The sequence below is a fragment of the Podarcis gaigeae genome (assembly GCF_964106915.1).
Source record: "Podarcis gaigeae genome assembly, chromosome: 3".
Taxonomy (NCBI): Eukaryota; Metazoa; Chordata; class Lepidosauria; order Squamata; family Lacertidae; genus Podarcis; species Podarcis gaigeae.
Genome location: NC_139680.1, coordinates 31,190,823 through 31,204,891, shown reverse-complemented (window position 1 = coordinate 31,204,891; position 14,069 = coordinate 31,190,823). Strand labels below are relative to the sequence as shown.

The 14,069-nt window shown below is 42.5% G+C and overlaps 1 protein-coding gene across 3 annotated transcripts in view; it reads left to right on the top strand.

Moving 5' to 3' along the window:
- The window catches only part of NBAS (NBAS subunit of NRZ tethering complex), a 176,408-nt gene that overhangs the window by 138,220 nt on the left and 24,119 nt on the right, over positions 1-14,069 (top strand). For 2 of the 3 annotated variants that reach the window (XM_083729673.1, XM_083729672.1), the window contains 4 exons: positions 183-517; positions 5,401-5,607; positions 7,919-8,121; positions 9,447-9,536. In XM_083729673.1, the coding sequence (XP_083585799.1) occupies positions 183-517; positions 5,401-5,607; positions 7,919-8,121; positions 9,447-9,536 (835 nt within the window). Of the gene's footprint in view, positions 1-182; positions 518-5,400; positions 5,956-6,300; positions 7,620-7,918; positions 8,122-9,446; positions 9,537-14,069 lie in introns of those variants that run through there. The other variant, XR_014561897.1, reaches the window with a different exon arrangement.

Genomic DNA, 14,069 nt, shown 5'->3' with positions numbered 1-14,069 from the left:
AACACAGGTTTTCATTGCCAGATGCTGGGAGTTAGTGTTAGCAAGGAGGGATCTTCCTGCACTGCTAGTAGGTCTCTGTCACCCATAGATAACGGTTCTTATGTTATTAGAGTTTGCTAGTTGCAATGCTTTTATTTAACGATCTAACTTAAGGACTTCTGCTCATCTCTTTCCACTGTTAGGTCTCAATTACAAAAAGCTTACGGAAGACAATGTGAGTCCCCTGGAAGCTTTGGATCCTGTCCTCACAAGTCAAAACATTTTATCCATTTCCAAGCTTGCTCCTAAAATCCCAGAAAAAGATGGAAGGATGCTTTCCGCAAGCTCTGTCTATGCCATCTGGATCAAAAAACTCTTCTGGGATGGGGACCCCCATCTTATTAAAAGAGCTCCAGAAACCATGGCTGAATGGTTGCATTCATATGATATCTGTGCCAAGTACTTTGATAGACTCCACCCAGGAGATATTATCAATTTCATAGATGAAATTACTTTTTCCTCAAAGGCTGTTACCAAGGTAAGCACACGTTTACAGCTGCATTGTGTAAATTCAGATATTTCATCTGAAGCGTTCAAAAGCTTTGCTTCTCACTGGGATATGTATGAAGTTAATTGGAATATTTGCTAATAACTTAAATTACAGGGCTGTGTGTGTGTGTGTGTGTGTGTGTGTGTGTGTCTGTGTGGTGTGTGTGTATATATATATATATATATATATATATATAGTAAACAGAAGTAATGTATTATATGTGTGTGTGTGTGTGTGTGTGTGGTAAACAGAAGTAATGTATTGGCACGTCCCAAACTCCAGGTTCATGCAGATTTCTGCTGCTTCTAAATATTTTTTATCATACGCTATGTAGTCTGGATGCCTGGAATATAGGGTTGTATGCATTTGCACCTGTCCATGAATGTAAGAATCCCCCACACTAACTTTCATGCTGTTGGGTGAGAGTGAGGTCCCCCAATCCTCAGTGGCAGAGTTTCATTGGATGCAGGAAGAAGGAGGAATTGGATAAAATCACTCCCCTTATGTCAGCAGAGGGATCAGGAGCCCTTCCGAAAACCTAAATAATAGCATTCAATTCATTATGCAGCTATGACCCCTCAAAGATGATTTTTCAGTTGGACTTTCAGAATAACATAGAAACATCTATCTTGGATTAGTCACAGAGGATTCCTAACAGCCCATTATGTTAGTTGTGGAGCTAAAGGGTTATGCAAATAGCCAAGGGGGATTTGTCCTGTTTTTTAAGCAAGAATTCGAATAAACTTCTCACTTGTGTGCTTCCTGTTCCTCATCTAGAGAGCAGTAGCAAAAAGCAGTTTAGAAGATTCCAAATTAGATTAGCAGCAGCTTGTTATATTATCTTAACTAAAGGTGATTAATCTACCTATTGTGTGTTTGAAACCATGGTTTATGAAGCTGGTTTGCTAATAATAGAAAAAGCACACTTCAGATAAGATGGGGGTTTCGGTGGTAACTGGAAGCAAAAGCTTCTGAGTTTCTCTTCATAATAATAATACTTTAATTGATTATACCCCGCCCACCTGGCTGGGTCTCCCCAGCCACTCTGGGCAGCTCCCAACAGAATATTAAAAACACAATAAAACACCAAACATTAAAAACTTCCCTAAACAGGGCTGCCTTCAGATGTCTTCTAAAAGTCAGATGGTTGTTTATTTCCTTGACATCTGATGGGAAGGTGTTCCACAGGGCGGGTGCCACTACCGAGAAGGCCCTCTGCCTGGTTCCCAGTAACCTAACTTCTTGCAGTGAGAGAACTGCCAGAAGGCCACACTGAAGGAGGGAAGGGGAGAATATGAGCCTAAGTCTCATTGTGGCTTGTTCTCATCATTCTAAACTATGGTTTGGTATGATATCTAAAACACAGCCTTTGTGCAAGAGCAACATTTTCAGCTACAGTATAGAACCCGATTGAATGCAGTTGATAAGAGTGTGCAAGCTGGTAGCTTGTCCCTGATAATAAAGCTTAGGAGTGAAATTTCATTTATGTTTCAAATCAGTTGCCTCCTGCTCATGTAAAAGAAGGCTGCATATGACCCTTTTTATTCAGTTTGGATAGTGGGAGCAGATATCCTTTACCCTCCTCAAAAAAATCAAAACCCTTTCAAAAAAGGAAATTGCTTTTCAGTTATTTTGCAAAATGCAGGCAATGATGAACTGTAGCATTATCAAAACGTATTTTCACTAGGCAGAAATGAATGTACAATTAAAGCCCTAGAATTCTTCTTTTAAATGGACTAATCTCTGCTTTCAAGATCATTGTGGCTTCAGAGCATGGCAAACACTTTCGCTATTCTTCAGCACCCAATGGAACAATCCAACTGTGTGCATAATGCAGCTGTCTGCATCACTTTACCCAGATCTTGAGCATTTTAATGCACAGAGAAGAAAAGGGAAGGGTTGGGAATGGTTCTCCTTAAAAAATAATGGGTATGTTAATAAAATATATTTTGCATAATATGTAAGCGCCAAATCTGGTTTCTTATGCTTGAAGTACAATAAGGATTTTAAGGGCTGGAAACCAGAGATCCCATAATTGGAACTCTTCTCCTGAAGAGCTCCCACTAAAGGAAAGGGCATGATCTCCCCACAGTTTTCCCTACCCCTTGTGTCTCTTGGAAGCTCTTCCAGAGGATGGGCTCACCCACTGGAACAGCATGGGAGCTGCTTTGGGGGCTGCAGGTGAAAAGGGAGACTGGCAAAAAACCCCAACCTGTCCCATTTCCTACAGTAGGAGCTCCCCCTCGAGATCAGCTCCTTCCATCAAAGGAAGGAAGCCTCTTTTCCATTATCTCCATGCTCTGATGCAGGTCATGTGAACTCCAGGAAAGCTGTTTTCTCCTCCACGTAAATGGTGTTCAGTACAAAATAGCAGCTGGTGTGGTTTTTAAAGGGCAACACGCAACCTAGCACCTGCTATCCAAATTGGGGCATTGACGAGGGGTTGGTACATTTCCAGAGTGGTATTAAGCCCAACGCTTGATTTTCAGCAGTGCCACTTAATGCGTTTATCAAGTGTTCATGTGTGAACCCAGGGAACAAGAATGCCCTCTTGATTATATCTGTGCGCCTTATCCTGAAGATCAGGGGTCAGCAAACTTTTTCAGAAGGGGGCCATTCCACTGTCCCTCAGACCTTGTGGGGGCCGGACTATATTTTTTGGGGCTGCTTACTTGTGTCTTGCAAGCAGCAGGGACTGGCGGTGGCAGAGGGAAGATGAGCAGCATGCGAAAGGGCTCCAGAGAGGGGCTGCTTAAAATGGCGGCCGCTCGAGTGCTGCTGCTGCTGCTGCTGCTGCTGGCACCAACAAAGCCCAGACCCCCTTCCTCCTCTAGGCAGGGCGGGGAGAAACCAGGAGGAGGGAGGGAGGAGGCGCCGGCGCCGGCACTGTGTGAGGCGGAGGGAGGGAGAGGGAAAGAACACGCACGCTGGCGCTCCACACGGCAATTCCTGGACAGTCCACGGCCGGATCCAGAAGGCAATTGGGCCTGATCCGGCCCACGAGCCTTAGTTTGCCTACCCATGTTGAAGATGTCCCCAAGAAGTGTTCCCATGGCACTTTTGAGAGCTTGTCTGTAAGGGTTCGTACACGGGCAGTGCAATTGTATATGTGTCTACTCAAAACATACTCGCCCCACTGAGCTTAAAGGGGGCTTGCTCCCAAGTAAGCGTGCCTTTTCCAGCAGAAGTGTGGACAGTATAAATAAGAGTGAGGACCCTTTATGTAGTGTCCACCCTGACTTAGGAGTCTTGTCTGGAACTGACAGTAACATTTTCCCACTTCTCCCAGACATTTTATTCTTAACTTTCTGCTGCTTGGTGGGTTTTTATGAGAATACGCAGCGGGGCAGGGGGTGGTTCTTCATTTGGGAGATTTAATGTAGGATCATTTTTATTTGTTTGTTTACTTTATAACCATTATACACCGCTTGATTATAAGAAGGGGGGAGCCCTCAAAAGTGTCTACGAAAAGATAAAACGATGAACGTTAAAACGTACAAAAACTTAAAATACTAAAACAGATTAAAATTCAAGCCAACTTCCGAAGCATCTGGGTAAGCTTGTCTAAAGAAGAATTCTTTTAGCAGACGCCGAAAGGAATACAGTAACAGTTGTGCTTTAATTTTTTATGTAACTGCTCCATTTGTACTATATACTCTGCTCTGCAAATTAAGTTACTGTGATAATGTTTTGGTACGAGGCGATGAACGAATGAAACATAAACACATTCCATGTGTTTTGCAGACCCTTTGTTATACGAGCATAGTTCCTTGGCCTTGGCCTTTGGAACGAGTCAAGTTATTTGCAAGCTAAATAAATAGTTATGCATAAGCTTATGGAAGGCTCGTTACAGCACTCCGCGTGCTAAAAACTCCACATAAAAGATGAAGACAGCCCAATGAAGTACATGAACTGGAATTTATCATGCATATTGGGCATTCAAGAACTATAAAGCCTGAGGATAAATGGGCCAGTGGGATAAAAACTCAATTTCTCTTTCTCCAGGCCAGTGGACACACTGCGAATGAATTAAAAATAGCTCACCTTGTAGGAGGTATACTCAAGAGTAGCTTGCCCTGCTGTTGAGGATAGTTTATGGTTCAGGACTGACGTCGTAGCTGAGAAATGTTATTTAATATGTTGGTACCTTTCTGGGGCAACAATTTCTCGCTCACAGTCGACGGACACGTACCTGTGGCACGCTGCAGTCCATCACCTCACCTGAAACAATGTGGTTTTGTGAGGTGGTGCATCCAATCCTAGGAATATAATGAAAGCCGCATTGTGTAATTGGCTGGAAACCACTGTGCGCCTTTGAGGTAGATTCATTAGAAGAAGAAAATGGAATTGTACAGGCCTTCTGCTGCCTTTCTGCTTAGTCACCCTTTTCGACATGAATATTTAACATGAATATTTATTTTTTATTTTTTTTAAATCATCTTCCAATGAGAGTGGAAAACTTCCAGCTGGTAGCTTCAAATGAATTTTTGAAACCATTTAAAGCATATACAAAGTTATGCCTCAAGATTGTTACAGACTATAATGCTTTAGGAGAGGAAGTTATTTGTGTTGGTTCTTTTTTAAAAAACGAAGACTTTTAAAGTTAGATAATGGAATCGCTCAAGAAGATGTAGGCGTGACAAAAGAACGAGCTAACATGGGATTAGAAACTTGAAAAGAACTGCTCTTTTTAAGTAACAAAGCTGCTCTCTTTCACATTTTCTGTTACATTTAACACATTCTTGTCCTTTAGAAGCAAAGACAATTACCTTAATCAGTGTTTATGTTTTGCTCAGCTACTCATTTGTATTCAGATACACCTTGCATTGCATGTGACAATTTATGATGAAACGTGCATTATCTTTTCTCAGCTGTCGGTTGATTCCCGGGTAGAGATGACGAGGAAGGCTATTAAGTCAGTGAAACACATCGCCGAAAAAGCTGGGAAAAGGTCCTCTGAGGGAGACCATGCAGAAGACATCACTTATGAAGATGCTTTGAGTCACCTACAGCAATCTCTCGCACACCTGGAAACACTTAGCCATAGCTTTATTTCTTCCCTTAAAAACAGTGACCAGGTAAATGATTTTTTAATGAAAAAAACTGACCAAATCAGTGTTACACATAATAATTATTTGCGATGCTGAACACACACACACATGCACATTTCTATAGGCTTTCTCAGAAGAATGGGTTGGCTCACTGGCAGTATCATTTTGGGAAACAGTTTTTAGATAGCTTATATATTGTATGTTTATTGTTGCAAACCACCTTGATACTACTTAATGTTTAGCAGTCTACTCTTGGGCCCAAATAAATTGGTAACATACCTGCATGGTTGATAAGTCATCTGCCTATACAGTGAGGGAGGGAAGTATTTGATCCCCTGCTAAATTTGCCCGTTTGCCCTCTGACGAAGAAATAAGGTAAAGGTAAAGGTACCCCTGCCCGTACGGGCCAGTCTTGCCAGACTCTGGGGTTGTGCGCCCATCTCACTTAAGAGGCCAGGGGCCAGCGCTGTCCGGAGACACTTCCGGGTCACGTGGCCAGCGTGACATCGCTTCTCTGGCGAGCCAGAGCCGCACACGGAAACGCTGTTTACCTTCCCGCTGGTAAGCGGTCCCTATTTATCTACTTGCACCCGGAGGTGCTTTCGAACTGCTAGGTTGGCAGGCGCTGGGACCGAGCAGCGGGAGCGCACCCCGCCGCAGGGATTCGAACCACTGACCTTTCGATCGGCAAGTCCTAGGCACTGAGGCTTTAACCCACAGCGCCACCTGCGTCCCTAATTTTAATGGTAGGTTTATTGTAGCTGTGAGAGACGGAATAACAACAGGAAAAACCCCAGAAACCCAGAAGAAAAAAGTCAGAGATTGATGTGCATTATATGTATGTACTTGTTACCCATTTCCCATTTTATTATTTAATTTAACACTTAGTGGCTGTTTCATTCCCACCACCAGCTGTTCTGTCTCATTCATGTTGTTTTACTGGACTTGGTGTTTCTGGATTTCATAAAAAAAAAAAAACAATCCCCCATTCCTTTACTCTTTAAACAGTTCCTCAAAAATACAGCACAGGGGCTCAGGTATGAGAAGCCTTAACTTCCAATGTACCTTTAAAGTTTCATTCTTTGAATACATGAGATACCTATGGCAGGTACATTTTTGAAATGGATGTTTTTTGACATGGCTCTTTTGATTAAGAGGGTTGTATCTGATGGTGACTGGGTTTGATTTACTCTCTCCTGCCCACTTAACACCACGCCACCTGTACTGTTCCTGATGGCTATGGGGTCTTCTGAAACAGAATGGGATATGGTGTAGAGGGCTGAATTGAGGGTGGGGTTCCGTGAAAATCAGGTGCCTTGACTTATGTGAGGGAAGCACTTTCTGCTAAGGCAAAACCACCATTGGAGACAACTGGAATCCTTTCTCCTTGAATGTTTCTGGAAGAAGTTAGCTGAGAACCTCCTGAAACTTCAGGAGAACTTAGCCGCAGTTGGAGTTCCTTGACTCTGTTTTGACCCACCTCACCTCCAATTAAATAATGTTGGCAGTGTTGAGTTAATATTTTATGGGGTTGTATCCAGCATAGCATTGTCATAAAGAATTGATGATGAGGTTATCTTGCTAGCATCTTGCAAAAGGAGATCCGCTTGGGCCAGAGGTTCCACAGGTGGAAATTTTGCATTTCTATGTTCAATTTGTAGACGATAGAAAAGTAAAAAAAAGTAGTGTCTCTGCTGTGCAACTTTGAGAAATGAACCCCCACTACCTTAAAGGCCCTTGCACTAGCGGACTGGGAGCACTGGATACAATCCCTCCAGTGGTGCTGTGGGTCAGTACATCTGACTGTTAACCAGATGGTGGGAGGTTCAAGCCCACTCAGGGATGGCTGTGGGCAGAATTCCAGCATTACAGGAGGTTGGGCTATATGACCCTCGGGGTCCCTTTCAACTCTACAATTCTAAGTGTAACCTACGACCACTTAATACTTGTATTATATTATGGTAGCAGTAACATCCTTTGGGCACAGCTTATCACATCAAATCCATTTTCAGGGTGCTGTAAGCCCACTTATACTAAAAGCAGTAGAAACCTACACAGAAATACGTAGGCATGGGAATTTTTAAAACAGCAGTATGAGTTTCTAGTCCTATCTGATTAGTTCCTAAAATTGCTTTGTGCAGTGATGGAAGTAATAACTTCTGTTGTAATTTATTGGTGTGCAGTCTAGAGCTTTCTGTTTCGAGTGTTTTGGGAAAGTCTTTTCTTGTGTCTTCAGTGAGCAACAGAAGTTTTAATTAAGGTTGACCTATTGAGCATAAATCCCGCAAAGGAAAAGTTGACTGCTCCATGTGCATTTAAAATACCTCTCTCTCTCCAGGATATACTAAGAGAATATGGGCACCAGTATGATTTATCCCGGTCAGAAAAAGAGAAAATCAATGAGCAAGCTGTAACTATGTGTATAGATGGTCAGCCCCTGGATATGATACAGAAACTATTGGATGTTGCTGTTGGAGATCTGGGACTCTTGCCTAGTGATATAGTAAGGACAGCGGTAAATAAAGTGGTGGGTGCTTTAAGGTAAGTTAAATTTGCATACCCACAGACCCTTGAAAGTGTATTCTTGAATTTAATTGAATGCTTAGGTTTACTTTTTACATGAGGCCCACCTAACCCACATTCCATTAATGAAAAGCTCTGAAACATACTTCCTGGATTTAATCCAACAAACGGGGGGGGGACCCCACCTATAAACTAATCAGCAACCACCTGCCTAAATTGTCATGTATTGCACAGAGAATGGCAGTCATTTCTAGGTTTGACACTGTGGGGTCAAAGACAGAGAAGGCTCTCCATCTTGACCTCCCCTAAACCACAACCAACATTACTTCAGTTCCCCAGTTCAAATGTGCACAAAAAAATATCAGGGCATTTCCTGGGCCTGCTGTGGAAAGGGTGAATCAGGTGCTGCTCACCTTCATTCTGCCCACTCACTGCTTCAACCTGTCCCCTGATCCAAATACCTAGTTCCATAGCCTGATGAAGAAAAACCACATGTGGGAGAGATGTGCAGGCTGACAATTTTTCCACCAGGGATAATGAGACCAGTAGTTTTGTCCCGGGCGTGGAAACACGCTTGGGTACCCCCTGCCATTTCCACTGCTGCCACCTTTTCCCTAGCCTAGGGTTGCCATATTTATGAGGTAAAAAGCGGGACACAAAAAGTTGTTGAGCCCGAGCCACTGCTGAGCCCAAGACCAAGCCAGAGCCCAGGCCGCCCAAGACTAAACCCGAACCTGAACCAGAGCCACATACAATTTTTTTTCTGAAAACCTGGACAATTGCTCTAAATTGTGAGAATCCCCCCAGATGAGCATGTTGGCCCCCCCAAAAGAGGACATGTCTGGGATTTCCTGGATGTATGGCAACCCTACCCTAGCCTGAAGATAAGTTTTTTGCAACATGGCAAAGGAATAGAAGGGAGTGAAATTTCTGGTGAGGGCTCAAGCATTCATGAGCCTTTTGCAAGCCCCCAGTTCATGTGCTAGATTCTGCTTCTCAACACACAAGCCATTCAGCAAAAGTGGTATGAGAGTCTGACTTCACCTGTGAGTTTTATGGTGACTTACGGCAAGCAACTACAGTAAAACTCTGGCAACAAATTATTCCAGTCTTTCTCCCTTTGGCATAATTGGGGGTCTGGCATTATAGCTTCATATTTCCTTTTTTATTTGTTGTGACAGTGATAAAAGGCAACATCCGCGTAGGAAAATGTGCCATTTGCCGTGATTTGCTGCTGGATAAATAGCATAGAATTACACACTCTTAAGCAATAAGGATTCTGAAATGTTTCTTTCTGAAGCATGTGCTTCTACAACCTTGCTTTCATTTCTTTCCCTCAATAGTGAAAGTGGTGGCCAGTCTCCTTTCAAAAAAGATCCTTTCCAGATATTAGAAAGTATTGTGTCTGCGGTCCACGCGAGTGCTGAAAATGGGTAAGAGCTTTGTAGGTGCATCGCAAACAGAACTACACTTGTTAATCCTTTGTAAACTATAGTTGTCCTGGATGTTAGAGTGGAAGCACTGTAGTGCTGATTCCCCCCCCACCCGCCCCCCGAGGAATTTGTATAGTCCCCACTATGCTCAAAATGCAGATAGTGATAGGGACATGAGTGAAAACCCGCACACACACACACACACACACACACACACACAAAGAGAGAGACCCATACCCATCCATCAGTCCTGCAGCTCTACTCATATTCAACCTGAAATGCACGAATGCCTCTGACACCTTTCACTTGACTCCTCCAGTTGCAAAGTCATGCCAAGCATGTGAGTTCCACTAAAAGGCAGAGGACCTTTTCGGTAGTGGTACCCTCCCACTGAGGTCCAGCTCTGAAGGCCTTTTGGGGTTCCCTCACTGCGAGAAGCCAAGTTACAGGGAACCAGGCAGAGGGCATTCTTGGTAGTGGCGCCCGCCCTGTGGAACACCCTCCCACCAGATGTCAAGTAAATAAACAACTGTTTGACTTTTAGTAGACATCTGAAGGCTGCCCTGTTTAGGGAAGCTTTTAATGTTTGATGTTTTATCACTTATTCTTATTATTAATAATAATAATAATAATATTCTTCTGGGAGCTGCCCAGAGTAGCTAGGGAAATGCAGCCAGATGGGCAGGGTATTATTATTATTATTATTATTATTATTATTATTATTATTAGTTTACTCATTCAGAAGTCTGGTTAAATGAGCATTAAGATCTCCTACCGTTGACCACTGTTTCTGTGGTAACCCTGTAACATTGTTCAGAGATTCCTATTTTTGTTTTTTTGTTTTGTTTCCTGTTATTTTTGCAGCTTTTAGCTCTACTTTGATATATCAGCATAGCAACAGACAACGCTCAAAATCGATATTTTATGAAACGTTATTTACCTCCGCCGCCTTTCATTCGTTGTGGAGAACCAAATATAAATTGCGTCCTTCAGATGTTGCTGTCATTTGAAAAATGAGCCTGGGTAACTTTTGAAACCAGGGTCTCCACAGTTTCCTTTTTAATTTTTCCACTTTTTAATTTACGTTTTGAATGCTGCTCACTCTGAAGCCTCATTTCTAATTTAGAACCAATTCTCCGAGAGATGGGGCATAAAGAGAATAGCAGGCGCCAAGTAATTTTTCTGAAGTTTTCGCAAAATGATAACTTAAACTGTCAGCTCATATTATTTCAATACTTCCAGACAGGTTGAATTGGTGTTTTCTGACTGATATTACTTTCCCATCTGTCTTGTTAGGATGAATATAGCAACCGTTAGTTACAATATAAATCACATTCTACCTGCAGCCTCTTTCCTTTGAAAAGCTCGGTGTCAGTTTGAAATATCGCCAATGAATACTACAACATTATTTACGCATTTATTTATAGCCGTTTGGAACTCGTAAAAGGACAAAGGCATAGGGAGTTGGAGGGGGGAGTGTCTAAGATGAGATTCCTCTTTACTGCTCCTAGCTCAGTCAGTAGAGCAAGAGATTGTTCATCTCAGGGTTCAGGCTCCATGTTAGGCAAAAGATTCCTGCATTGGACTAGACAATCCTCATGTTGCCTTCCATGTTGCACCTGAAGCTGTTTGCTCCTTGTGGAAAACTATGTATTAGACATAAAGATGTCCAACGATGTAGACCAGTGATTCCTTCTGGGTAACTGGCGAATTGCCTCCTTCCTAATTCTCTTCCCTGTATGTGGTTTTGCCAATGCTTTGCTTTGGATCAGCTTCTCCCTGAGAAGGTCAAATGTGTCCATTTGAACCAAGTTTGTGATAGAGCACATCAGGCTTGAAACAGTAAACGTGGGTTTGAAACAGTAAATATACATGATTTCACTTAGATGTGCGGTGCCTCAGAACGTAACCCCCATGTAAATGGGGAGCTGCTGGTATCGATAATGTTATTGTCTGCTTTTTAAAATCTTTTTATTCCTTTTTGTTTTTTTAATATTTTACATTGGGGTGTAAACTGCTTAGAGATACTTTCTGATCACACATGCAGTGGTACCTCGGGTTAAGTACTTAATTTGTTCTGGAAGTCTGTTCATAACCTTAAACTGTTCTTAACCTGAAGCACCACTTTAGCTAATGGGGCCTCCTGCTGCCGCTGTGCCGCCAGAGCACGATTTCTGTTCTCATCCTGAAGCAAAGTTCTTAACCCAAGGTACTATTTCTGGTTTAGCGGAGTCTGTAACCTGAAGCGTATGTAACCTGAAGCATATGTAACCTGAGGTACCACTGTGTGTATGTGTGTGTCTATATATATATACATGATTCTATGGTTCTATGAAACAGAACCTCTGTAGAACCTCTAAGAATCAGCAAATTCTTAGTAAAGGTAAAGGTACCCCTGCCCGTACGGGCCAGTCTTGACAGACTCTGGGGTTGTGCGCCCATCTCACTCAAGAGGCCAGGGTCCAGCGCTGTCCGAAGACACTTCCGGGTCACGTGGCCAGCGTGACATCGCTGCTCTGGCGAGCCAGAGCCGCACACGGAAACGCCGTTTACCTTCCCGCTGGTAAGCGGTCCCTATTTATCTACTTGCACCCGGAGGTGCTTTCAAACTGCTAGGTTGGCAGGTGCTGGGACCGAGCAGCGGGAGCGCACCCCGCCGCAGGGATTCGAACCACCGACCTTTCGATCGGCAAGTCCTAGGCGCTGAGGCTTTAACCCACAGCGCCACCTGCATCCTTAGAAGGATCTTAAAGCCTTGATTATGTCCCAGAGACCCGTCACTGACCATCTGGAAGTGGAATGCTCAGCTTACTAGGCTTTGGTAGGACCAGAAAGAAAGCTGAGTGCTTAAGCTAGGATCCTGATGCCCCATGAGTTTGCCTTTCATGATCACCATAGCTTTGCTGCTAGATGATCTGTAGCTGATTTTTGTGCAGAAGTATTGTGACATGAACTCAAAACCTATAATCTGTCCATTTCCTTTGCCAACCAGGTTTTAATTTTGCTGACCGTTGTTGAAAAAAGACTTGTGCTAAAATGGATAAGTTGCTATAACATTTCCTACAAAGAAAAAATAAGTTCTGTGCTAATTAGTTGCTGTGGGACACTTTTTCCAGTGCACCTTTCCTAGGGAAGTAGAGAAGGGCATCAAAGTGAACCTTTTGCTTCAGTAGTTCATTCTCATGCAAATAAGGAAAAAAGTCAAAATTACTTGCTGCCACAGAGGAATTTGTGCAAGAGCCTCCAATGCTAACACAGAAGCAAGGAAGCTTTTATGCAGATGCCTTTAGTAGTAAAGGGAAAAGAGAAATGTTGAAAATGTTTTTATATAAAAAAAATCATTTCCCCCCCACTATTTTGCTCCTGGGCATTATAGTTGGTTTCTAGACAAGGAAATATTATGTCATTGAGGTTCTGGTGTGTTTTTCTTTGTCTCTTGATCTTGTGACTTCTAAAGTATGAAATAAGAAGAATTTAAAATTAGACATCAGTATCTTTGCTTGCTGATTAGAGTGTTTGGATCAAATATTTGAGTGTTTGATCTCTGCATGTTCGTTGGTCACAAGTGACTTTCTTAAAAGGGCTTTTTTGGTTTTTAGAGAGCTGATGGAAGCTTGAGTTGCAGTCTCTTTGTAGAAGTGGCTGTCTGACATGCCTCATGTATCTGTGCGCAAAAAAAAAAAAGCCCCGAAGTGCTGTGAAGCACATTAATTTCACTTGTCTGCATGCTACTTCTACAAATGTAGCTTTTGAGATTCACTCGAGGGGCTGAGAAATTAAGATATTATGAGAGGATGCACGTTCTCAGTGAGATTCTCTCCAAAGAGATCTTTGTGGAGATTCGCGGTCAGAGGTGGGTTTCAAGGACCCTTAAACATAACCCACATAAATCCCTTTATTTTGGACATAGAAAGCTCCAACAGGACACTTAAATACTTGCAAGATATCATCATCATCATCATCCCTGGAACATAACTTCCACATAAGTTGAGAGTCACCTGTATAGAGAGACGACTTTGGTTCCACCACACCGCATATCATATTGCATACTGCTTTTGGACAGTTCCTTGTTTTCAAATCATTTTTGCAATGTTGTAATGAAGTACCCAGAATGGTTCCAATACATTTAATTTGGAACCCATTCTCAATAACTTGTACATTTACTGCATGGAAAAGCTGACGGTTTTTTTACACTTAGAAGTCTAAGTGCAACCATCTTATCGACTAAAAAAATAACAAACCCTTCCCTTTATCACAGATGAGTGTGGTTACTCGTTTTGTGGAGACATTGAAACACATATGATGGAGCTTATGGATTGATTTCTTGATATACCTGGGAATTTTCTGGCTTAGCACTTTCAAACCACTGTGGATTATCTTTGTAGATGTTCTGAGTGTCAGAAACGTTGTCTGCCATTCAGACCTATTTCTAAGAAGATTAACTTTTGAACAAAATAATGTAGCAGTCAGTGATTGTCAACTCTGCCCTTTTATGTGTATTTTTTTTGCATGTCTTAATTTTTACTAGTCTTA